At 42.9% G+C, this 26,525-nt stretch overlaps 1 protein-coding gene across 2 annotated transcripts; it reads right to left on the bottom strand.

The window, feature by feature from the left end:
- Positions 1–5,662: 5,662 nt before the first annotated feature.
- Positions 5,663–24,243, bottom strand: COIL (coilin). Of its 2 annotated transcripts, XM_042916065.1 has the most exons (7): positions 23,957–24,243; positions 14,168–15,281; positions 13,962–14,045; positions 13,502–13,549; positions 10,890–10,959; positions 8,197–8,285; positions 5,663–6,631 (listed from the first exon to the last, which is right to left on the bottom strand). In XM_042916065.1, exons 1-7 carry the CDS (start codon positions 24,199–24,201, stop codon positions 6,542–6,544), a joined length of 1,740 nt encoding a protein of 579 aa, XP_042771999.1. In that variant the 5' UTR covers positions 24,202–24,243; the 3' UTR covers positions 5,663–6,541. The 2 variants fall into 2 exon arrangements, with proteins under 2 accessions (XP_042771999.1, XP_042772000.1); XM_042916066.1 differs by lacking the exon at positions 8,197–8,285 and having other exon boundaries at positions 6,545–6,631.
- Positions 24,244–26,525: the final 2,282 nt, after the last annotated feature.

The following is a 26,525-nucleotide window of genomic DNA, read 5'->3' as shown; positions in this document are numbered from 1 at the left end:
CTCTCCGCCCAACATGAGGCTCAAACTCAGGACTCTGAGATCAAGAGAGCAGGCTCCAGGGACTGAGCCAGACAGGCGTTCCTACCCTCCTTTTTTTTTTTTTTTTTTAATAATTTCTCCACCCAAGTTGGGGCCAGAATAGGGTCACATATTTAATACAAAACAGGACTGAGATTCTAGCTCAGGATTGCTTTGCTTAAAATTCTAATTCCTGGTTTTCCTACTTCTATTCCTCTGAGACTCTTAACCCCATTTATTCTCTCTCCTATTACATTGTTGTTTGCATGGGGAGGAGGAAGGCAGAAGGCAGGGAGGGGTCAGGAATCAGATTTACGCATAGTATCTCATTTAATCCTCCCACTAAATCTTTAAGGAAGGTATTATTATCTCCTGTTACAGATGAGAAAACTAAGCCTTGGAGAAACTAAATAGCTTCCTTAAGACTACAGATACTGTCGTGCAGCCTATCTCATTCTAGAAACCAAACATTTGCTACCAGAAAATGTTGCCTCCCAAGGGGAGGGATGGAGCCGTTTCCAGGAAATAAATTCTATGAAATCCTCCATGACTTAGCTCTTGTGGGTGAGGTGGCCTGGTGACTCAGCCAGAATGTCTGTAGAATTTTCTTTCCAGGCCAAGAAGTTTCAAAGGGCTGGTTAGACAGTGAAGACGACTAGGTGGAACATAGTTTATGTTTACCAAATTCCACGCACTAGATATTTACTACGACCTCCTGAGACAGGGAAGCGGAAGGGACTCCATTTTAGAAAGGCTCCATTTACGCATGCTCCGTATCCCACCTTGCGTCTAGGTAAACCAGAGAAGCTACCACGTTCCCACTCCAAGGGGGAAGCGAGGAAGTTAATCATTCTCTGAGTCTCGCCCCAGGCCCCCAAGACACATGACACCATCTAAGAAGAACCAGATCTCAGACATGTTCCAGGACATTAGCTTCGAAGAAACCTGGGTGGACACTGGCATCAGTCCCCCTGCCCTTCAGTGATTTGTGGAGTAACACCTAGCGTTCGCCTGACACTCCCTTTGAGGGGACCCTTTCCTGGATTCCCGAACCGATATGTACCCTGAACCCCTTTCCAGTATAAGCCCCTAACCCCAAGCAACAGGGAGACTCACTTTTCCTTTTCTGAGTCTCCTAAACACTCTGTCTGCTATACTCTGTCACACTACTCAGTAAACACTGTTCACTTCCTCCTTGACGTAGGAGCATGGGGCAAACTGGGGACAAAGTACAGGCTAACAGCACCCCTTCCCCGGGTAGAATATGTGTGGTATTCCTTCGACACTCCTGGCCACCCAAGAACAAAGGAAGGGGGTTTAAATGCTTACCATGGTGATGTGGGAAACTAAGACAAATGAAAGATTAAATTCCCTTAGTGCCTACAGCCCATTGACAAGTCCTTGAAACCAGCAGAGTGACCTCCCCCTAGGAGCTCAGCTGCCTCAATGATGACACTTTGCTAGGGGCAAAAGAGGACCTTAACATTATCCCAACCTCGAGGATCCTGTAAGTCTACTTTAACATATAAAAATTCCTTGGGAAACTGCCTTTATCTCAACTCCCCCAAGATCATACTCCAAGCTATGGCCCCCTGATATGCATCTGAAGGGTCTCATGACTGAGGTTTTACTAAATGGTAATAATTAGTGTGTTCCTAACACAGCTAGCCCCTCAAGGTCCTGGAAAAATACCTTAGAGACTTAATCTATCCCTAACCCCTCCCAACCTGTATGTATATAATAAGTTACCCATTACGACCTCAGTACAGCTCCCACCCAAAGGTCCTGTCCACATGTTTTAATAAAATCACCTTTTTTGCACCAAAGACATCTTCAAGAATTCTTTCTTGGCTGTCGGCTCCAGACCACGCCACCATCACCCCAAAACTTCATCACTCCTGGTTCACCTTTCATTTCTATCCTGCCTGAAGCCAAGGACCCTCCTGGCTGGTCCGTTGAGGACCCACTGTGGGTCCTCAGACCAGGCCTGCCTACATCACTATCGTGCTAAATTCATCCCATTGTGGTTGGAGAATATGCTTTGTATTATATCAGTGGGGTTTTTTTAATGTTTATTTTTGAGAGAGAGAGAGAGAGAGAGAGAGAGTGTGTGTGTGTGTGTGTGTGTGTGTGTGTGTATAAGCAGACAAGGGGTAGAGAGAAAGAGAGACACAGAATCTGAAGCAGGCTCCCGGCTCTGAGCTGTCAGCACAGAGCCTGACGCTGGGCTTGAACTCACAAACTGCAAGATCATGACCTGATCCAAAGTCCGACGCTTAACCGACAGAGCCCCCCAGGCGCCCCTTTCAGTGTTTTAAAATTTATTGAGACTTGTTTTATTTCCTGAATGTGGTCTGTCTTACGGGTTTACTGTTTGCGTGGCACCTCTTTCTCCCTCTTTGTCCTCTCAACCTATTTGTGTCTTTAAATCGTGGCTTTTGTAGACAGCATCATTTTGTTTATGCATCCAACCAACCTTCGCCTTTTAATTGGAGCATTTCATTCATTTCCATTAAATTACTGATAAGATTTACGTCTGCCATTTGCTGTTTCTTTTTATGTCTTCTATCATCTTGGTTCTTCTATTTCTCCATAACTGCCTTCCTTTATGCCATCTTCTGGTGCACTTTTTTATTCCTTTGCTATTTCTTCAGATATTCTTTCTGCCCTCCTCCTCTCCCCTCTCCTTAGGGAACTCCCAGCATGTGTGTGTTGGTCTGCTTGTTGATGTCCTTCAGGTCTCTGAGGCTCTGTTCATTTTCCTTTGCTCTTTTCCCTTTCTGCTTCGCAGACTGGATCATCTATCTCAGTTGATCTATATATCCAGGTTCACAAATTCTTTCTTCTGCCTGCTCAAATCTGCTATTGAACTCCATAGTGAATCTTTCATTTCAGTTTTTGTACTTCTCAACTCCAGAATTTCCATTTGGTTCTTTAAAACAAAATTTTTTTTCCTCCCTCCTTACTGATTTTCTCTATTGAGAGAGACACCGTTCTCACACTTTATCTCCTTAGACATGTTTTCCTAATGTTCTTTGAACATATTTAAAATAACTGAAAGTTTTTGTCTAGGGGCACGTGGGTGACAGTCGGTTAAGCTTCAGACTTTCAGCTCAGGTCATGATCCCACAGTTTGTGGGATCGAGCCCTGAGTCGGGCTCTGTGCTGACAGTGCAGAGCCTGCTTGGGATTCTCGCTCTACCTCTCTCCCTGCCCCTCCCTCACTTGTGCCCTCTCTCTCTCTCTCACTCTCTCTCAAAAATAAACTTTAAAACGTTTTTTTAAATTAATATAGACATTCAATTAAAAAAAAAAAAAAAAGAACTTAATGGTGAGCAGACAGCCTGAAGATAGAGAAAACTGAGTCGTGAGGGCAGGAAAGTAATTAGCCAGAACGTTCCCAGTCCCAACGATACAGGTGGCAGTGGGGGAAACGTGTGGCAGGTGCCCCACTGCTTACTGTCAGGCCAGACACAGCAGCTTTAGGGACAGCCACCAAAACATCTTGGGAAAAAATACTGCTCTGAAATTAGACTCTCTCTCCTCTAGATGGGTGATCTTTGGCAAGTTACCGAATATTATGTTGGGAGAAATTAGATGCATCGCTTCTTCAAATCCATAGGCTAATCCTATAGTATTCATAGCTGGCATCTGAGTACCTATTTCCTCATCTAGAATGGGACCACCAGCCCAGGCAAAGTGAGGCAAAGACTTAGTCCCTGGCGGCTACTTTTGCCCAGAACCTTTTCTCATCTCCCCTCTTGTCTCTCACTCCTGGAATAAACTGTATAGTTTAGAGTTCCCACATCAGACAATTATCTAATTTCAAGTAAGAAGAAATACAGCCACATTTTATGTGGCTATGTGTAGATTATGTTTTATAAAGAAAACTGAAATTTACTGGATGTGGTACAGTATTTTTCTTTCGTACTGCATCTTTCAGAAAGGTCATGCCCTCCTAGTTTGACATCATGACCCTTCTAGTAGGCTGCTAGTCACAGTTCAAAAAACACTACTCCAGAGGGAAAGGGGGACTCATAAACTGATTATAAACTGAAGAAAACACTCCCTGAGGTCAACACTTCTCTTTGGTCTAGTCAATGTTTATTAATTATCTTTTTAAACTGAGGTGTAATTGACATACAACATGAGTTTCAAGTGTACAACATAATGACGTGGTGTTTGTATACACTCCCTGCAAAATGATAACCACAGTAAATCCAGTTAACATCTATCACCATGCATAGTTACAAAAAACCTTATGTGATGAGAACTTTTAAGATCTGCCCTCCTAGAGGGGCGCCTGGGTGGCTCAGTTGAGCATCTGACTTCAGCTCAGGTCGTGATCTCACGGTCCGAGGGTTCGAGCCCCACATCAGGCTCTGTGCTGACAGCTCAGAACCTGAAGCCTGCTTCGGATTCTGTGTCTCCCTCTCTCTCTGCCCCTCCCCCATTCATGCTGTCCCTCTGTCTCAAAAATAAACATTAAAAAAGAAATTTTTTTAAATAAAAAAAAAGATCTGCTCTCTTAGAACTTCCAAATATGTAATATAGTATTATTAACTATAGTCACCATGCTGTATATTACATCCCCATGACTTGTAATGGAAGCTTATACTTTTTACCTCTGCCTTTGCCCATTTTGCCCACCCCTCACCTGCCCCCCACCCCCATCACTGGCAACCACCAATCTGTCCTCCATATCTGAGTTCGTTTTGAGTGGGGGGTTGCTTAGATTCCACATATAAATGAGATCACACAGTATCTCTTATTTCACTTACCATAGTGCCCTCAAGGTCCATCCATGTTGTCTGAAATGGCAAGATTTCATTCCTTTTTATGGCTGAAGAAGAAGTGCATGTACATATACATTTTCTTTATCCATTCATTCATTGATGGACACTTGTTTCCATATCTTGACTATTGTAAACAATGCTGCAATGAATACAGGGGTGCATACTGTTCCCTATAGTGGCTGTACCAATTTATATTCCCACCAACAGTGGAAATCCCTTTTCTCCACATCCTCACCAACATTTGTTATTTCTTGTCTTTTTGAGAATATCCATTCTAACAGGTGTAAGGTGGTGTTTCATTGTAGTTTTGATTTGCATTTCTGTGATGATGAATGATGTTGAGCATTTATTCATACACCTGTTGGTACTTACTAGTTAATTTGTTTTCCAAACCCTAGAAAGAAAGTGTGCTATGCAAGGGACGCCTGGGTGGTTCAGTCGGTTAAGCACCCGACTTCAGCTCAGATCATGATCTCAGAGTTAATAAGTTTGAGCCCTACTTCGGGCTCTGTGCTGACAGCTCGGAGCCTGAAGCCTGCTTCGGATTCTGTGTCTCCCTCTCTCTCTGCCCCTCTCCTGCTTACTCTCTCAAAAATAAACATTAAAAAAAAAAAAGTGTGCCACACAAGAACTTCCCCAGTACCAAGATCCACCATCCATGTTGAGCTCACTCTTTCTGGAGTAATACTTTTCATTGCAAATCAATAAATCCACATTTGATACACATAAATGTTATCCAGGTTAAAACTGGACAGCATCACTGGCCCAACAGCTCCTAGATCTGATGAATTTTGTTGGTATCTCTCGCCTCATTGTGAAACAAGACAGCAATACTCAACTCATGGAAGTTTAGTTCAATGTGATTTTATTTAGAAATTTGCAAAGCTGAAGGAGGAACCCGATGTTTTGTTAAAAGAAAGCAATTTTCACAGTATATATTTAGCCATTTTAGCTCTGTTTTGAATAATAACAGAAAAGGAAGTTTCTGTTCAGTCCTCACTTCACACTCAGCCAGGTGCTTGAGATCTTGTAGAAAGAGAACACATTCCCTGGGCCAAACTCCTAGGAAATCCTCTCACCCAGGTGGACCACCCGTTTGTCCCCAGGCAAATACACGAGATCTTATTTTCACTGTTCTACGCAAGGTTCTGAAAATCCTTAATTTTAATGTTGAGAAAAATGTGAAAGGATTCCTTAACTCATTGCCTGCAACAAATCCACCTACTTTTTAATTCTTGACAGTTACAAGTATAAAATACTTGAAATGTATAAGATGCTCCACATTTAATGGAACAACTTGAATATTAAAAAATTCGGTCAAGTAACATGCTTTCATGTCTTAAAATGTTACTTAATACAACGTTACTGAAACAAGATATGCAGCATTTTCTTGTACTTGGTGTTATAAACTCCTACTGACGATGGCTACTTGATGGTCAAAAAATAAATTAAAAAAAAAGAGAAGAAACCATATACGCTGATATATAACAATGCCTGGAGGGAATGTCATGTTTTAAATTTTGTTACTGAAATTAAGCCTGGAAGAAGGAAAAAAAAGGTCTACAAAAGCAACACCCATGTTATTTTAAATGATGAGGTAGATTTTTTTCCTATGCAGTAAAGTGAACAAAAAACGCACACAACTTTCAAATCTTTAAAAAAAAAAACAAGTTCAGGTTATAGTCCCTTTCACAAACAAGACATTTGTAGACTAGGAGGTGGAGAGGTCATCCTCGAGCAGGCTCTGTACTTGGTACGGTACTCGGAGGTTCAACGATCAGTCTTGGATCAATCAACTCTCTCCAAAAAACAGTGATCTGAGGAAAGACACAAAACATTTGGTTTAGAGGCTTCATTTTGAGGTCATCTGGGTTTTAGTCGATTAAAAACTTCAGTCAAGTATATTTCCATTTGTGCAGAATGGTTGAAGACCTGGAATGACGTGAGTCCCAGTAAGCTGAGTTCAATTAGGGCAGAAGAACTTGTTTACCTAGAAGGCAACTACACTTTACGTTAAACACATTTTACCCTTCTTTCATTTGGAGCAGGGGGTGGGGTGGGGCGCAGGGCGGTGGTTACAAAGGGGTCAGGGAGGTTTGCCCAACAAGACCCTGTGGCTAGGCGGCCCACGCACTCTTCCCGGGACTGCTGATGTTCCTCTGCGCAGCTCTACAGTCGCTCTCCTGTGCTGCCTAAAACCAGGAGCTGCTTCGCATCTCACCAAGAGCAGCCAATGTGAACACTCGGCCCGTGTGGACGAATCACGAGGGCCATCTAGTGTCAAGGAGAGGTAATTACAGGCTCTGCTTCAGGCCCCGGTTTAATAGGCATAGAGAGGGGAAACTTCCAAGGTTTAATTTTCCAATGTAGTTTCCAAGAATACATTTCAACAAAAAAGCGCAGAGGCATACGTTGCCAATAAAGAAGTACAGGAGATGTGGCCAAATCTGCTGATCCTACCACAGACCCTAAAAATGTGTTTGGGGAATAAATCCCTAAGAGTGTCATCGATCCTAAAGACAAAGCAAAACGCAGTCTGGTTAGGGTTTCTACAAGTTTACATTTCAGGTAAAATGTGAGTCTGCAATACTGAAAGCTACAGAATAATATCCATAACCTTTCAAATATAAACACCTTAAGAGGAAGCATTTTCTTAAATATAAATTCTAGTTAGTTTAATGCTAGCATAGCCTCATGAGCCAGCATTGCCAGCAACTCTGGAAGTCTGGCTGCCTAAAAGCTAAACCATATACTTCTTAAAAGGGCAATTTAAAGATTAAATGGAAGTCAAAAGACAGAATCATCATTTTCATGTCATTTTTCAAAACATCTAAGCTGGCATCAGTCAGAATCACGGTAATATTTGGGAGGTAGTAATGACTGCAAAGAGACACGATGGAGATTTCCGGGGGGGGTTGTCAATATCCCATTTCTTTTATCTAGGTGCTGGTGACACAGGTATGTTCATCTGTGATAATCGTTCAAGCTGTATACATACGTATAATTTTCTCAATGTATATATCAATAAAGGTTTTTAAATACACTGTTCTTTTCTACTGAAACCCTTATGCAATTAAGATTTTATACAACTCTATAATCTTAAATAAGACTTTGTTATTCGTGAATCTTGTCGTGTAGGCTCTTTGAGATCCGGGACGGTACCCTAACTTGGCACTTGGCACTGAACTCGCCACCCTGTAGGCAGACCAGAGATCCCAGGGCCTAGATCTTTTACGACTTTAATACAGGCAGTTCAGGCGGCTGCGATGTCACCTTCCAGACCACCAGAAACCGGAAGCTGCGATGTCACCTTCCAGACTACCAGCAACCAGTCGAGAGAGAATGGACGACCGAGCAATCCCAAGAAGAGAAGCACGCCTACCCTCTTCTCCTGCGTCACAGCGTACTCCACTACCTCAGTTCCATTTTCGTTGTGATAAACCAAATCAAATTTCCCAGGTTCTTTCATGGCTGAAACCAGACGGTAGGAAGGAGAGACAGTAAGTCATTTCCCAGTAGTGAAAATGTTCCTCTACAGGGAATTTATATCATTAGAAAAACAACCACAAACAAATTGTCCATTGAGGTGGAGGCTGGGTACGCACACGAAAGCATGGAGTGTTCAGTGACAGGAGACCCTCGGAAACACCCTGTAACAGCAGACGGGAGCCCCTGGGCCGTTTGCCAGAGACCATCTATCCTTCGTCAAAAAGAAATGAGCTCCATACACTGTTATTAGTACTCCCAGAAAAGAACGTGTGACCATTAGGTAACCCGACAGATACAGGACCTGTTTCAGCAGGTTAACGTGATATGAATTCTGCAAAATTTGTGTATTTTGCTCCGTCCTCAGAAATTAAACGTGCTTACTACTTGGTAATACAGCAATCCTCGCGTTGCATGGTAGTGTGGGACCATAAAAATGACCATCCAGGCTGACATCATGCAAAACTATCTGAATAATCAATGGAAAAATTATGATTGTCTCATGACCTTTAAAAACGATCAGAACATTAAAATTACTGTACAGGGAGATGAAAAGATATTAAAACTAGCATTTATGTAGTACACTGTAATCTAAGACCTCAAAAAGACCGAGAATTAGTGTTCTATTTCTTTGTAAGAAACTTATCAGGCGAAAGAAAAGAAAAGGAAACTTATCAAGGGTGGCTCGAACAGTGCTTGCCTTCCTGTCGCATAACAACAACACAGAGAATCTTTACACTTTACGGAACTTGCAGACACCTTTCTAAGCGTGGATCAGCTTTCAGGATTTTTTCCTTTGAGATCTTGACATCATCGTGAAATAACTCTTGGAGCTTCTTTGTTTCTGTTTTGCAACTGTGTGATGTTTTTGCTGATGCCACCTCCGGGACCTCTTTATCCCTGTCATCACCACTACCTTCTTCCTTTATGTCAAGTTCACATAAACTGCAGTTCCAACATCCCCACGGTTAGCGGTTTCTTCTAACTCCACAAGTTTAAACTTCACTTGGGTGTCACCTCCAGAACTACCACTTTTTGTTTCTTTGTTGTACTTTCATCTCTGTCGACCAATTCCCTACCTCCATTATCCTTTTTGTAAGATGCCCTGTGGGTCTATCACTGAGATTGTACAAGGAGACAGCACAGCCTCATGCGATGCTGCGTGTATGGGAACTGAGTAACAGGTGCACGGTGACTTATCACCGGGAGACTTGGAAGGACGTGACATGACTGGTCACCGATCATGATGGGCATCTGTTATTTATGTAGCGATCTGTGGACTGAAGAATTAGCAGAACTTTGTGCCACTAGTCAGTTAACAGGTAACATATCGAATGTCTTTGGGAACTGGCGTTATTTAACTAAACCATGGTAACTAAAGTTCCTATATATCAGAACCATGCAAAGCGAGGACTACCTGTATTTCCACCAGTGAGCAGATAAAAGACACTTCTTGGTGCCCCAAAGAAGGAAAGTTCTAATTGGATGTTATCACTGTCAATCACCTGACAAGCAGTGATCAGGCTGTGTCGTGGAATCTGACCATGGACAAATTTCTTTGCCCACCGTTCCTAGGAAGAGAGATTTCCTCAAATAAAACCTAATGAGAAGAAAGCTGGAAAACCAATTTAAGTTATATCTAATCATTTACTTAACATTATAAAGGGACTTCGTTGGAAAACCATGTTAACTGATTACTGTGTACGGGAGTTTTGAATCTTTTACTCACTACATTATTTAAACACAAGGAGAATATAATTAATTGCCTTTGGTTCTGCTAAAGAAAAAGGGTCTCCCCTGATCTGTGGCCAGGGACCCCTACAACACAACCCAAGTGAAGCCACATACAGTAAAAGCTCTCTTATTCTCAGATTTTAGAACCAATAATGGGTGAGATGAATCAGGGATAAAGCAGGGAGCCATTTAAAACGATGTGTGAGAGTGTGCATGCACATATACTTTAGACATTCTATTTTGACTTAACACACTGAAGTATGCTCATTTGCCAATCTTTGGAGATAGACCTGAGAAGGTCTTCGGAGCCCACTGACTAGAGTTCTCTTTCTTTCATAAACCACATACTTAATGTATACCTGCAATTTCTACAATTTCCAGTTCTGAGTTTTTCTAAAGGGATACAAGAATGCAAACACTAGCAAGGCAGCCTGAGTTCAGAATCTTCCTAGATTTTTACCAGATTCCTCCCAATCTCAAAGCAGATCCACCCACACGATTGAATAGTAAATTTCTTAGTTATACTCCTGGGTCGGCATTCAACTTGGGTTTCACAGAAATAATTCTTTTTGCAATCAACGTTCATTAGTTTATGCAGTTTTTATGAAACTGCATAATTACAGGAATAAGAACAACTTGCCTAACAGCTTTGTAAACAGATCCAACAATCCGTAGTGGACACACACCTCCACTAGGGGGAGCTCGGGTCTCCTGGGCTGCTCTGTGCGGACAGGGATAGTGGACAGTTAGTCCCAGAGGCCAAGCAAGAGAGCAGCTCCTGTGTGTAAAAGCTATTTAGAAACCAATGTAGATATAAAGAGACTAAATTTTTGAATTCTTTTCTACAAGACTCACCAGGTAAGGATGAAAGAATTTCTATATCTACTTGCTGGGTGTCTGGATTGTGGCTTAGTATTTTTCCTTCCTTTCAAAAATAAAAGTCCAAGTCAAAAACCAGCAGGTAAAACACTGGAATATACTAAAACCACTGAATTATACACTTTAAAATGGTTAAAATGGTAAATTTTACATTACATAAATTTTATCTCAATATGAAAACTTTTTTTCTTTAATAAATCAATATGTAGGAGAAATAAAACTCCCACACACCAAGCCAATATTTCCCCTGAATCTAAATCATTCCAGGGTCAGGTACCACACAACTAGGCACAGCCCCTATAGCCCAAAGTCTGCTAATTATTCAAACGAGCCAATCCTAAACTGCTTCCCCCATCCCGCCTGGCCTATCCCAAGGAAACCCCAATAAAGGCCCTGCCCAGGCTTTCTCTTCACTCCTGTCTCTGCCTCTGGATGACACCCTGGTGCTTTCTTCCAGGGTCCTGCATGGCGTGGCATTCCCCCTCCCTCGGGAAACGTAAGTAATAAATTCTTCTTTCATTGCACTGACTTCTGTGGCATCACTCAGCCACCTTCATCAATTAAAATCCCACAGGTAGGTACGTACACGTGAGACAGGGTTGAGCGTGGAGGAGACTACATCCTTTGAAGACAGATTTAACTTTTGAAGACAAGCTTCAGGAATAAAGCTAGTGATCAAGCTAGATAACAGCACTTGAGGTCAAGGCAAAAAAAAAAAACTGGTACTGATTTTCACTTTCCAAATGGTTTTGAAAATCATTTCCAGAAAGTTCTAAATACCGGGAAAGTAAGAAAATAGCTTTCCAGGGTAAGAACTATGATGACCAACATAGATTTAATATGCATTAAAAATAATCAGAATCAGGGTGTCTGGGTGGCTCAGTTGGTTGAGCGTCCAACTCTTGATTTCAGCTCAGGTTGTGATCCCACGGTCATGGGATCAAGCCCTGTGTTGGGCTCTGTGCTGAGCGTGGAGCCTGCTTAAGATTCTCCCCCAAGGCCCTTTTTATTCTGTCCCTCTCCCCCACTCATGCACTTTCTCTCTGAAATAAAAAACCAATAATGGGGCGCCTGGGTGGCTCAGTCAGTTGAACACTGACTTCAGCTCAGGTCATGATCTCACGGTTCCTGAGTTCAAGCCCTGCTTTGGGCTCTGTGCTGACAGCTCAGAGCCTGGAGCCTGCCTCGGATTCTGTGTCTCCCTCTCTCTGGTCCCTCCCTCGCTCATGCTCTGTCTCTGTCTCTCAAAAATAAAATAAAAAACATTAAAAAAAATTTTTTTAATAAAAAACCAATAATAAAAATAAAAAATAAAAAAATCAGTATCATCTAGAATCATAGTTTGTAGAGGTTGTAGAACATACCAATTCTATATTTCTAACTTGTAGTACATCACAGAATTAAAGTAATTATCTATGGTAAGGTGATAAAACATCCTGGTTTGCCTGAAACAAGTCCATTTACATTTCCTTCCAGGGTAATCATTAATATAATATTAACCCTTTTCATGCACAAGTATACTGCTTTAGATGACAAATTATATGTCACCTATATAAAGGGGTCAAGATGAAAAATGTGATAAAATACCAGTTACCCAGAACTGACCTACCTTCTAGCCTACTTTTGAGGAAAGGTTCTTACCAAGATTTTAAAAATCTTTCAAGGTTTAAAAAAAGTCTTCCAAGGTATCAACTCATTTTTTAAATGGACTTAATATTCCGTATATTACATAAAAATTAAAAAATGTGCATTTTAACAAAGTTTTCTTTTTTTTTTTAATTTATTCATTTTTGAGAGAGAGACACAAGCACAAGCAGGAGAGGGGCAGAGGGAGAGGGAGACAGAATCCGAAGCAGGCTCCAGGCTCTGAGCTGTCAGCACAGAGCCCGACGCGGGGCTCAAACTCGTGAACTGTGAGATCATGACCTGAGCCAAAGCCAGGCGCTCAACCGACAGTCACCCAGGCACCCCTTTAACAAAGTTTTCAACAAAATTTTGAATGGATGAAAAAAGGAAGGGAACATGTAATTCTGTAATCCCACTGATGGGGTCAAACTTTTACTGAATTGTGATAAAGCTCATGCCAATGTGAAGTCCCACACACGTGTTAAGTGAATAAATTACAGGGACAGTACTCGTGAATTACCTGTGGTGAACAGATAATATAAAAGGGGCCATGTTAGACCATAAGAATCTGCAGTAATTCACAATTATATAAAAGAGATTCCTATGATGAATGTAATCAAATTTTCTGGCTGAAAGCTATTTAGTATTTTCTTTCAAAGTTTAGGATCCTGGGAGAGTGGCATTCAAATAAGCTTGCTAAGCTGGTTGTCTAAGCTGGTTAGAAAAAAAAAAAAAAAGAATTAAACTTGTCATTATTCTACATTCTTCCCCAGATGTAAGGAAAATAACACTGGGGGCTCCACAGTGATACTGTTAAAAAGTTTACATTTTGATAATGCTCCCATTTTCTACAACATTATTTACTGAAAAAAAATCAAAATTATCCATATTAGCAGTATTAAATACGACTTTAGCTTGTTTAATATACTGACACTTAGTTATTTTTAAATAAAAAGCCTTACCTTGTAGTCAGAGACATCAGGAGAATAATCGGATGTCAGCTCCAAAAGCTAAAAAAGAAGAAAGAGCCCACAAATACACAAGCCCCGCAGTTCCTCTCCCCTGCCCCCAAGAAAACATGCAGTGGCGGGGTGCCCACTCCACCATTCTGGGAGCCCTGCCATGACCTGCGGCGAGACAGAAGTTCCAGTGGGAGAGGTTTCTTCGGTTTGGGGTGGAGAGGGGTTGGTGCTACGCAGAGCCTTTCTTAACTGAGCGCTTGCTAGGTTCCACACACCAAGCTCAGCCATTTTTATTCATTCAGAAAACCATAAGTAGGTACCTACTACATGCAATGCACCGGACAGATATGATCTGGAAAGGGTCTAGTACATACACATATATAATCCTGACCTGCCAATGAGTAAGTTTATTTGGAGGGAGAAGAATCTTTTTGGTGGTAATTGTTGTTTTAAAATGTACCTTAAATGCAATCTTTTCTCCAACTTGTGGGGCAGCTGCTAACAGCGGTAACAAACTGTAGTCCTTGTGTGTCTCTACCGGATTCTGAAAGACAGCATGAGTCACGTGACTTTGTTACTGGTGACAAAAGTGAAGCCGTGACATCAACTGCAGACACACCCCACGGGCCTAGCGGAAGAAGCGCACTCACGATAAATAATACTTGCCTGGATAATAGTAGAGGAGTTCGTTACCATTTCATTTAGTTGCTGGTGCTTCTGATACTCAGGGTTTCTATTTAACACAAAGGAAACAGCTTGCCCTCGGCCCCGGCCTCTCCCCCGCACACCCCGACCCCTAGCTCCCTTCCAAGAAAGAAGGTCCTCTCCTCTCCCCCAGCCTCTTCCCAAACTGGTGGGGAGAGTCACGTTGGGAGGGGGCCCGGGAGGAGCCTGTCTGGCACCGTTTGCGTCCGAGAGCTTCCACCCGGCAGCGTGTGGGGTCTGCGCGCACGGCCCCGGGCCCGGACAGCCTCTTCCTGCAAAGAGGCCTACAGGCTTTAAGAAACCCGCAGCGCGCTCCGGGGCGCTCTTCGACACCGTGCACTGGTCGTCCGACTCCGAGCTGGAGTCCGAACTGGAAGATGATGCTCTGGTCGTCTTGCACTTGACGGCCGCACAGGTGAAGCCAGTTTTGGCAGCCACTTTGTTTGCAGTCGTGTTTTTTGTCGAGGGCCCTTCCTTTGATAACTCGGTTGCTGTTTTCTCTGAGCAATTTCTGACCTCCAAGAGGACATTGCTGACACCATCACTGGTGGACTCATGAGAAGACTCAGACTCTGAGGAGGAAATGGGGCTGTCTTTTGGACAGACGCCCGCGCCACCTTTCCTTTTGGCTTTGACAAGGCTGTTCCTAGCAAGTGAGCCTTTCAGAGGACCACAGTTCGAGATGGCCCAGTCCTTCACCGTCTGTGCTTTAGAAGACCTGGAGTTCTTGGTCTGCCTTTTAAGTTCGCATTTCTCCTTCCTCTTTGGTGACTTTCTTTTGGTTTCTTCGTCATCACCATCCACTACACCACACATGGCTTTGTTTTTCCTCTTGCCCTTTTTCCTCATACTCTGATCTGTGGCAGCTTTAGGTTCTAGATCCAAGGTCTTCCCATTGCTACTGTTCTCTTGCCTCTTCCAATGTTTCTTTGAATTTCTGTAATCTAGTTCGGTTTCTTCACCCTCCTCCAACTTAAATGCCCTCTTCTTTGCTTTTCTGGGTAATAAATGACTATCGTCACCATTCTTGACTGTTACAGTATTCTCCGCGGTTTCTCTCTCTTCTAATTTAACTCTAGCAAAACAACAAGAGAGAAAGCTACAGTGAGTCATTCACAGGCATGTCTCTGGGACACAGTTAGATACCAGGATGGCCGCACACTATACCTGTCATCAGTCAATGGAAAAATGTCAAATAACTTCAGGACAAAAGACTCTTTTTGACAAAATGGTCTATATGGCATCCCTTAGAGTCAACTTTGAAGTGACGAGTTTTATTTATTGAATATCTACTGCATCCCAAGCATTTTCTAGACATTTTCTCTAATCAAATGCCACCATGAAGTAGGTATGCTTCATTTTAAGACAGATCACAGAATTACAATTCAGGTAAGTAACCCACCCAAAGTCCACAGCTAATAGGTAGCAGAGATGGGATTCAAACCTCAGTCTGTCTAACTTCAAAGTTCACAATCTCTCCACTCTATTATGCCGCCTACTCCAAATGGTGATACTGCAGAGTACCCACTCTTCTTTTTATTTTCTTTTTATTTTTTAAATGTTTATTTATTTTGAGAGAGAGAAGCATGCACGTGCGTGGAGTGGGGTAGGGGCACAAACTGTGGGATCATGACCTGAGCCAAAATCAAGAGTCGGACGTTTAACCAACTTAAATTGTATTAAAAATAAAAATTTTTATTTTTAAATGTGGGCTGCTTTTTCTTAAAATCAGACTTCATTTTCATTTTGTTGAAATTTAGGAAAACTTTCTAACAATTTATGTTCTCTGGGACAGTGACAGCCATCACAAAATTCCATGACATTCTGTGATTATTAATTTTATGTGTCACCTTGACTGGGCCATGACAGCCCAGATATTTGGTTAAACATCATTCTGGGTTTGTCTGTGAGGATATTTCTAGACGAGATTAATATTTGAATGGGTAGACAAATGCCTTGGTGGCTCAGTCAGTTAAGCACCTGACTTCCGCTCAGGTCATGATCTCACGGTTCATGGATTCAAGCCCCTCATTGGGCTCTGTGCTCTGGGCTCAGAGTCTGGAGCCTGCTGCGGATTCTGTGTGGCCCTCTCTGTCTGCCCCTCCCCCACTCATACTCCGTCTCTCTCTGTCTCAAAAATAAAAGAACATTAAAGAAAAAAATTTTTGAATGGGTACACTAAGTCCAGCAGATGGCCCACCCCAATGTGAGTGGGTCTGACCCAATCCATTGAAGGTCTGAACAGAATTCCTTCTCTCTGCCCAACTGTCTGAGCTGGGACCTCAGCCTGCTCCTGCCTTCAGACTCACACTAGAGCTGGAACTTACACCATCGGCTCCCCTGGATCTCAGGCCTTTGGACTTGGACTGGAACTTTATCATCGGTTCTCTTAGGTCTCTGGCTTGCCAATTGTGAATCTTGGGACCTCTCAGCCTCTCTATTCTCATGAGCCAATTCCTTATAACAGATTCATATCTCTATGTATTTATCATTTCCTATTGCTTCCAGTTCTCTGAAGAACCCTAACACACATTTCATCCAAAATGATTACAGTAAAGGAGCTCTGTTGCTCCATGGCCTGGCAACAGCTACCTCTAATATGTGCAGTCCAATGACAGAGAGCCCAGAGTGTCCCCAGTGTCAAGTTCATAGCGGGTGCTCAAAATCGTCTGCTAAAAACAGGCAATATACTTTTAATATGTTTATATCCAGCTATATATTTCATCAATTTTTTTTAGTAACCAGTGAAAGATGTATAATCATATTTGAAAATAAAGTATAATTGGTGAATAAGAATATATAAGCATTCTTTAAATTCTTTTAAGGGACGGTAATACCGGTGGATTTATCTCAATGTGGCAGGTGAAAAAATCCTCAATTATTCTTCAGAATACACAGATACACAGACACATAGAAAGCAAAGTCAAAGCTACTGATATCAGGATAAAGAGAGAAAAAAAAGTATGAACAATCAGAGATTTAGATTATAAAAATACATCATCCTGTATCCCCAGGATGGACTTCAGCATCTAGCAGCAAGGAAGTGATTCTTAAATGGGCAAAAACTAGCTGGAAATCCTGTGACTCTAAGAACAACTGGGGAACTTGTAAGAATAATGGATTGTCCCTTGACATTCTTGATTAATTTGTTTTACTTTGTAGCAATGCTATGATTCAAGTTTCAATTCTAAGGCAACCAATTAGGACTGAATTTTCCATCAAACTTTGAAAATGGTTGCAAGACTCTGTTCAGTCATTGTGGTTTATTAAATCACTGGAACCCGGCACCTGCTGCCTTTCAGAGGAGCCTGCAAGACCCTCATGCTTACAAAAGCAGCCCTTGGCATCACCTTACCCATTCTGAAGACAGTGAATCTGTGGATTCTGATACAAAGGTATGACCTATGACTGCTGCCGCCTTATTCACTATCTGTGATTCCTGAGGAGAATCATTTCTGTTGGGAACATAATAAGATTGAGGAACAAAATGCCATCCAGAAAGTAAGAAATGGTTCACCTGGGTCTGCCGAGTTACCAACCAATTCCTTTCAGGGTATGCACTTTCCCTGGCAATGTCCTTCATTTCTTTACTTGGATCACAGACAACAAACATAGCTGTCCTTGTACAAAGAGAAGTGAATTACCTATGTAATTAGCAGTGAAAGAGATTTAATTCCAAGAAATTTCTAAAACAGACTCTCCAGTGTTCATGCAAACTCTGTAGGGCAAGCCAGGTGATATTATCAAAATGCAAGGTGATCCTTTTTTTTTTTTTTTTTAAGATTTATTTATTTCAGTAATCTCTACACCCCCTGTGGGGCTTGAACTCAGACCCCGAGATCAAAAGTCACATGCTGTTTAGACTGAACCAGCCACGTGCCCACGTTAAAGGTGCTTCCTTTAAATGTGCAATTTATTGGGGCGCCTGGGTGGCTTGGTCGGTTAAGTGTCCGACTTCGGCTCAGGTCATGATCTCACGGTCTGTGAGTTCGAGCCCCACGTCGGGCTCTGTGCTGACAGCTCAGAGCCTGGAGCCTGTTGCAGATTCTGTGTCTCCCTCTCTCTCTGCCCCTCCCCTGTTCATGCTCTGTCTCTCTCTGTCTCAAAAATAAATAAACGTTAAAAAAAAATTAAAAAAAAAATAAATGTGCAATTTACTTTCTTTCTTTTAATGTTTTTTTATGCGGGGGGGGGGGGGGATGGACAGAGAGAGGGAGACAGAGTATCTGAAACTGGCTCTGTGCTGATAGCAGTGAGCCCGATGTGGTGCTCGAACTCACAAGCCACAAGATCATGACCTAAGCCGAAGTCGGACGCTCAATCGACTGAGCCACCCAGGCGCCCCTAAATGTGCAACTTCCCTTCTAGGATTCGATCACACAGAAATACAGGCACGTCCAACTGCATAGCCTGACCCCCCCACCCACTGCGGGCCACCCACTTTTGGCCAAGGCCCAAGCGATTGGATTCAAATCCTTGTTCTGCCACTTTAAATTTTTAAAATAGTAGCTCAACCTTTCTCATTTGTAAAAATGGGGATAGTGATAATAATTTTAATACTCAGATGAGCTATCATGTATATTTAGGGCAGTGCCAGACTCAGAGCAAGTACCATCCAAATGTTAACTCTAATTTTTGTTAATACAATAAATGTTGTTAGTCCTCCCAGGGCAGGAGTTAGTGGGCTTTAATGAATTTGTCCCATCAAACGGAGATGGAATTCAACAAGGAGAGTAAAAAGGTAGAGCTGGACTCTCTTTGGGTCCCCTCTGTTCCCTGCAGTCTCCCTCCCGTCTGGCTGTGGCATTATCACCTTCAGAGAGGTAAAGCTACTGGACCAAGGGAACACAACTGATGAGTCAAGATGCACACCCAGGGTTCTGACTCCCGACCTTGAATTCTTAATCACATTGCTGTCTTCCTTTTCACACAATACTGAAAAAAAAAGTAACTCCTATATTGTTGGTATAAAGACAGACCTGTGCAACTTTTCTGGAGGCTAATTTGACAGTACTTACCAAATTTTAAAATTTGACCAACAAGTACCTCTTCTGGGAATGCATCCGGCTAAATCACTGCCCAAGCACACACAGACACGCAAGAATGCTCACTACAGCAATGTTTACCAGTGGAAACCAGAAAACAACTACCATGGGGAGTGCCTGGCTGACTCAATTGGTAGAACATGTGACTCTTGATCTCAGGGTTGTGAATTTGAGCCCCACGTAGAGATTACTTAAAAATAAAATCTTAAGAAACAAACAAAAACAAAACAAAAAAACTGCCATGGTCAAAATGTTGGTGTCCCCACAAAATCCATGTTGAAATCCTAACCACCAGTGTGATGGAATTAGGAAGTGGGGACTTTGGAAGCTGCTTAGGCCATGAGCGTGGACCTCTCATGAATCAGATTAGTGCTCGTATCCAAGAGACCCTACGACACTCCCTAGTCCCGTCCACCACATGAGGACACAGTGAGAAGGTGCCATCTACGAACCAGAAAGCAAACCTCACTAGACACCAAATCTGCTGGCACCTTGATCTTGGACTCCCCAGTCTCTGAACTATAAGAAATTAATTTCCGTTGCTTTATTTTTCAATTTATTTTTAATTTTTTTTAACATTTATTATTTAGTTTTGAGACAGAGGGAGACAGAGTATGAACAGAGGAGGGTCCGAGAGAGAGGGAGACACAGAATCTGAAACAGGCTCCAGGCTCTGAGCTGTCAGCACAGAGCCTGACGCGGGGCTCGAACTCACAGACAGCAAGATCACGACCTGAGCCGAAGTCGGACGCTTAACCGACTGAGCCACCCAGGCGCCCCTTTAATTTATTTTTTAGATTTTTTAATGTTTATTTATTTTTGAGAGAGAGACAGGGACAGAGTGTGAGCAGGGAAGGGGCAGAGGGAGAGGGAGACACAGAATCCGAAGCAGGCTTCAGGCTCTGAGCTGTCAGCACAGAGCCCTACTCGGGGCTCAAACTCACAAACCTCAGGATCATGACCTGAGCTGAAGTCGGACACTTAGCTGACTGAGCCACCCGGGTGCCAATTTCTGTTGTTTATAAGCTACCCAGATTATGGTATTTTTATTATAACAGCCCAAATGAACTAAGATAACAACCTAAAATGTCCATTAGGAAGAAATTGGTTAAATAAATTTATGGCATGTAAAAGAATACTATGTGGCATTTAAGAAACATTGTTTTTACATTTATTTATTTTTGAGAGACAGAGCGTGAACAGGGGAGGGGCAGAAAGAGAAGGAGACACAGAATCCGAAGCAGGCTCCAGGCTCCGAGCTGTCAGCACAGAGCCCGACCCAGGGCTCAAACCCATGAACCGTGAGATCATGACCTGATCTGAAGTCAGACGCTCACCTGACTGAGCCACCCAGGCACCCCTACTATGTGGCATTTAAAAAGAAGCATGTAGGGGCACCTGAGTGGCTTATAGGGTTCAGCATCCAACTCTTGATTTTGGCTCAGGTCATGATCCCAGCGTCGTGGGACTGAGCCCTGCGTCAGGCTCCACACTGAGCATGGAACCTGCTTAAAATTTTCTCTCTCTCTCTCTCTCTCTCTCTCTCTCTCTCTCTCTCCCCTTCTGCCCCTCTCCCCAGCTCATGCACTCTCTCTTTAAAACAAAAAAATAAAATAAATTTAAAAAAAGAATGATGTACATCACATACCATATACACTAAAATGAAAGATACCCAAGATATGTTAGGTAAAAAAGTGAGGTGCAGGGGTGCCTGGGTGGCTCAGTCAGTTGAGAGTCAGACTCTTAATTTTGGCTCAGGTCATGATCCCAGGGTCATGGGGTCAAGTCCTGCATCAAGATCTGCGCTCAGCACAGAACTTGCTTAAGATTCTCTCTCTCTCAGGGCGCCTGGGTGGCTCAGTCAGTTAAGCATCCAACTCTTGATTTCAGCTCAGGTCATGATCTCACGATTCATGAGTTCGAGCCCCTCAGGCTCCATGCTGGCAATGTGGAGCCTGCTTGGGATTCTCTCTCTCCCACTCTCTCTGCCTTTCCCCAGCTCTCTCTCTCTCTCTCTCTCTCTCTGCCCCTCTCCCCCAATGGTACTCACTCTGTCTCTCTAAAAAAAAAAAAAAAAAAAAGTCAGGTGCAGGACAATATGTATATTATAATGGCATGTGTATTTAAAAAGTATATGTTTGCGTGTGTATGAGAAAAAAAATCTAGGAAGACAGACCCCAAACTTAACTGAGGATACTTCTAGAGAGTGGGGTAATACCGGAAAGAGTATGTGAGAAGATAAATAAGGGACTCTTTACCTTGAGCCATTTTAAAGTATAAATCTTTTTTCGTCTGTCAAAGCAGAAAAAGTCAGACTGTGGGCGCATAAGAGAATGGGCCGTGAGGAAATGGCCGTGGCATACAAGTGAGGAGAAACCTCTCCAGCCTCACGGGATAGCCACCACCTGGCTCACCTTTCCCCATGAGACTTTTCAGTACTCCGGCAACCCCTACAGAATCCTTCTGCGGCCAGATGCATCTCTTCACCGAGTCAGGCTAGCTTTTGCCTCCACTAGTAATGGGCTACCCAACATTTCCATTTCCTACATGTCCTTCAAGGTGCTGCAAAATTCCCTGACCCCTTGTGTTTCACGAAGATCTCTCCCTTCTCCACTGTCTCCTGCGCTTAGCAACACAATCTAGTGTAATTATCCAGGCTGCCTGCCTGCATCACACAAGAAGGTAACATACAAAAACATGAAACTAGTTATCTTGGTCTACTCCAACAATATTAGGAACCTTTAAAAAAAAGAGACTAGGCTTTCTTCTGCAGCTCTGGAGAAAGGTGAATCTGTTGGGGGAAGACAGAAATGATGGAAAACAGGAAACCACAAAAACATATGAAATTTTTACAAATTGGGGCACCTGGGTGGCTCAGTCGGTTGGGCGTCCGACTTCGGCTCAGGTCATGATCTCACAGTTCGTGGGTTCGAGCCCTGCGTCAGCCTCTGTGCTGACAGCTCAGAGCCTGGAGCCTGTTTCGGATTCTGTGTCTCCCTCTCTCTCTCTGCCCCTCCCCTGTTCACGCTCTGTCTCTGTCTCAAGAATAAATAAACATTAAAAAAATTTTTTTAAACAAAAATTTTTACAAATTCAATTTTTTTCCTAAGGTCTGCCCCATTAACCACCAAAGCCAGCTACAGAGATATTTCTTACCATACACAGTTATGCATTTTAAGTGTTTAGGAGGAATTCGGCCTGCCACCGTGCTATGTTTATTTCTTATAAAAGCCATCATCATTTGCTTTTGACATTGTTCACTTCATTATACAGAGTGCAATTCCCAGGTGATTCATTACTTGAGGTGTAACTGCACTGCAGTTAGTAATTCATTAGGCAGGGGGTAGGTCAGAAAGTAAACTTCACAGGAGGGGATACAGTCCTTACAACCGTAACATTTAAGCAGTTCCTGAATTGCACAAATAATGGAAAGCTATTTCAGTGAATAAAAAGGAAAAAGAACTCTTTTTGAAATTTTAACTATTTCAAATTGTCTTTAGAAACGACTAAACATTAGTAAATCACAGCATTCCCATTTTTAAGAGAGACACACACACAAAGATGTAGTAATTGTTCCAAACTGAATTCCCTGATGTTCTGAAGAAATCTCATGAATCTGACATGCTCTGAGGAAAGAATATTCAACAAAGAGCAAGCAGAGGAAGCAGCCTGGTTCAAAACTCTAGAACTTTTTCATTGTACCTGAAGTTTTAAAAAGAAGCCCTGAATAAATTAGTCTAAGATAAGAATCCAAACTGAAATGATCCTGTCTTACCATTTTATCGAGACAAATCAACCACACATGGGCAATTCATACCACAATGGCTCCTCGATACCCACCTCTGTGTCATTTTTAAATTTTATTTATTTATTTGGAGAGAGAGAGAGAGAGAGCGAGCAGGGAAAGGGCAAAGACAGAGGGAGAGAGAGAATCCCAAGTAGACTTTGCACTCTCAGCCCAGAGCCCTACTCAGAGCTGGACCTCACGACTGTGAGATCATGACTTGAGCCAAGATCAAGAGTCTGAGCTCAACTGACTAAGCCGCCCAGGCGCCCCCTCTGTATCTTTTTTTTTTTTTTTATTTCCAAAAGCATATTTAAAACTATTTTATTTTCCAATTCACAACCCAAAAGGTCCCAAACACCTACTTAAATGAACCATAAAATACCCAGGTGAGGCAAGAATGACACCGTAAGTCTCAGGAGATCTGGCAGGAGCTTACTAAGGCTGGACAAACTGCACGCTTGGAAGAGAACATGACTGTTCTATTTGCCTGGGCCCCCTGCACCTGACCTTGCCAGCCGCCAGGGGAAGGCCAGGTCTCATGCACATCCGCATCCGGCGCATGTAACACAGTGCCTGGGTAAGAACGCGCTTGCTAAATCAAGGTTGCAAGAAGCACGCGCCCGGCCCGGGCACCAGATCACGGTCTTCCCAGGCTTGTCCCAGTAACCACTTGCCCCCGGAGCACTCCGGGAAGGATGCTCCTCCCAGTGCAGATTCCTGAGCCCCATCCTGGCCTAGACCAATCAGCATCCCTCCGGTGCACGAATGAGCAGCTTGACAGCCCCACCCCACGCCCACCCCCACTCCACACCCCTCACCCACGCGCGGCCTCCAGAGGCCCGAGGCGCCCCGGGCGTGCGCAGGCGCGTCCCCGGCCCGCCGCCCACCCCGCCACCCCCAACCCCGCGCCTCGCCCACCTGAGGCAGTCGTTGTCTCGTACCAGGCGCGCGCTCTCGGCTGGGGGCAAAAGCCCCCCCTCCAAGTAGAGGCCCAGGATGGCCCCAGAACTGAAGCCGAAGCGCTGGCGGATGAGACTAATGAGATCCGTGACCACTCGGCATCTGTTCAAGTCGACGAGAAGCCAAAAGGCCGTGCAGTGAGGGGTAGCTGGAGGCGGATAATCAAATTGAAGCCGTAGCCTAACCGTCTCGGAGGCCGCCATCTTGCCCGTTGCTCAACGGAAGCCGAGAGACACCACAGGGCTACCGAGAGGCGTGCTCGGCGGCCCGCCCCCTGGGGCCTTTTAACGTGTGCCCTCTATTGGCTGCCAGTGGCTACTGCAGGCTCCCGTGACCCGCAAGAACGCGGAGCGGGGTTGATTCGATTCCATTTTGCTCATCGCTGGGCTAGGGAAGGGCATAAGTGAAATAAATGCCTTCACTCCTTTCCCGCTGAGCTCTATGCAGGGTCGAAATTTAGGCAACTCTCTGGATAAACAAGCACTTCTCAGTCGTTGTCTTCTAAGATATTTGCTTATATATGGAAAAGAATTTCAAAAAAGCAGTTACTCCCAATACATTTGACAATTTTTTCGTTGGTAAAGAGTTGGAAAAGATGCATTTCCTGGTATATTGTAAATATACGTTTAAAATAAAACCACTTGTCACTCCTTTACATGTGCCTAGTGGAATTGAAAGACCTTATCGGTGTAATACCTACCACCATCCATATTTTATTTTTATATTTTTAATGTTTATTTTTGAGAGACACAGAGCGCAAGTGGAGGAGGGGCAGAGAGAGAGGGAGACACAGAATCTGAAGCAGGCTTCAGGCTCTGAGCTGTCAGCACAGAGCCCAACCTGGGGCTCGAACTCATGAATCGCAAGATCATGACCTGAGCCTAAGTCAGATGCCCAACCGACTAAGCCACCCAGGTGCCCCATCCATATTTTAAAATATAAAAATAAGCCCCCTTATTAACCACTAGGTAAGTAAATCATAAAGTGTACATCATTCAAATTTCCATTCCATCCGTTCACATAGCATATTAATTCCTTTAGTTTTCATGACAAAGATATGAATTATGAACTATTACTATTCCCATTTTGAAGATTTAAAAAAAAGGGTTTAGATTAAGTAACTAACCCAAGGTTACTGGACTAGTAAATGCTAATATTTTGTAGTCATTGGACACATTGAAAGAAAATTTTTTGGGAAATTTTATTTTCCTGTAACCCTAATGCTGTAGATCTTATGATTGAGTTATTATTACTGTTATGAATGGTACACAACTGATCAAAATAACATAAAACATCACACATTTGGTACATAATTATTAAACAGGGAAAATAAAATGGACATGGAAACATCTATTAACGAAATGGAGCTGCCTTTTTTTTTTTTGTTAGGTCAAGTCTTTCTGGATGAATATTGCTAAAAGAGACAGGGCTCCACATTGATTCTAGATCAATTTTTTTGTTTTTATAGATGTAAAATCCTGAGAAAACTTGTTCATTTATATAAGTGGGTAAGACTAGAACGGCTTGGCGCCTGGGTGGCTCAGTTGGCTGAACGTCTGACTTGGGCTCAGGTCATGATCTCACTGTTCTTGAGTTCGAGCCCTGCATAGGGCTCTCTGCTGTCAGCACAGAGCCTGCTTTGGATCCTCTCTCTGCCCCTCCCCGGCTCACACATGCATGCACTCTCTTTCCCCCCTCTCAGAAATAATAAATAAACATTAAAAAAAAAAAAAGAATAGAAGGACTTATGTCGTTGGCAATGTCAGCCAGTTGTTTAAACTCCTTCCACGTTACATGCTAAAGTTTCCTAGAGATCTTCCTTTAAAATTTTTTTTCAGGGGTACCTGGGTGGCTCAAGCCATTAAATTAAGCATCCACCTTCGGCTCAGGTCATGATTTCGCGTTTGTGAGTTTGAGCCCCGCATCAGGCTCTGTGCTGACAGCTTCTCAGAGCCTGGAGCCTGCTCCAGATTCTGTTGTCTCCCTCTCTCTTTGTCCTTCTCCCACTCAAAATCTCTCTCTCTCTCTTCCTGAAAAATAAAGAAAAACACTTAAAAAATTTATTTTCAGTACTCCATCAGCCAACAATTCAATTATGTTGCATAATGTTAAAAACAAAGAATTGGGAATCACCTGACATCCAAAAGGAGCGTTTGCCCAGTCGCTAGAGTCATTCACTTTCTCAATATTTGGGAAGCTCCATTGAGACTTAAGGGATGACTACACCACTTAATCTTACATTTAGAGGTGCTTGGTTTATGGAGCTAAATGAGATGAAATGGGCAAAAAATGAGAATTGTAATCAAAGACTTGAATATTCATGGGTAGAGAGATAGTGGACGTTTGAACTATTACAGATTTACTAGCAATTTAATTTGATAGTCGAAATCAATTATGTTTATAAGCACTCATTTGACTGAATTGAAAGAGAGTATTAATATCTAAGAGAAAGGAGTTGATCCCAATAGAAAGAAGCCGTTTTCTCAAGGTCAGGGCATTACTAGATTTTATGTATCAGTGATTGCTG

This window comes from Panthera leo, chromosome E1, assembly GCF_018350215.1.
Source record: "Panthera leo isolate Ple1 chromosome E1, P.leo_Ple1_pat1.1, whole genome shotgun sequence".
Lineage (NCBI taxonomy): Eukaryota > Metazoa > Chordata > Mammalia > Carnivora > Felidae > Panthera > Panthera leo.
This window is presented reverse-complemented; position numbering and strand designations above follow the sequence as displayed.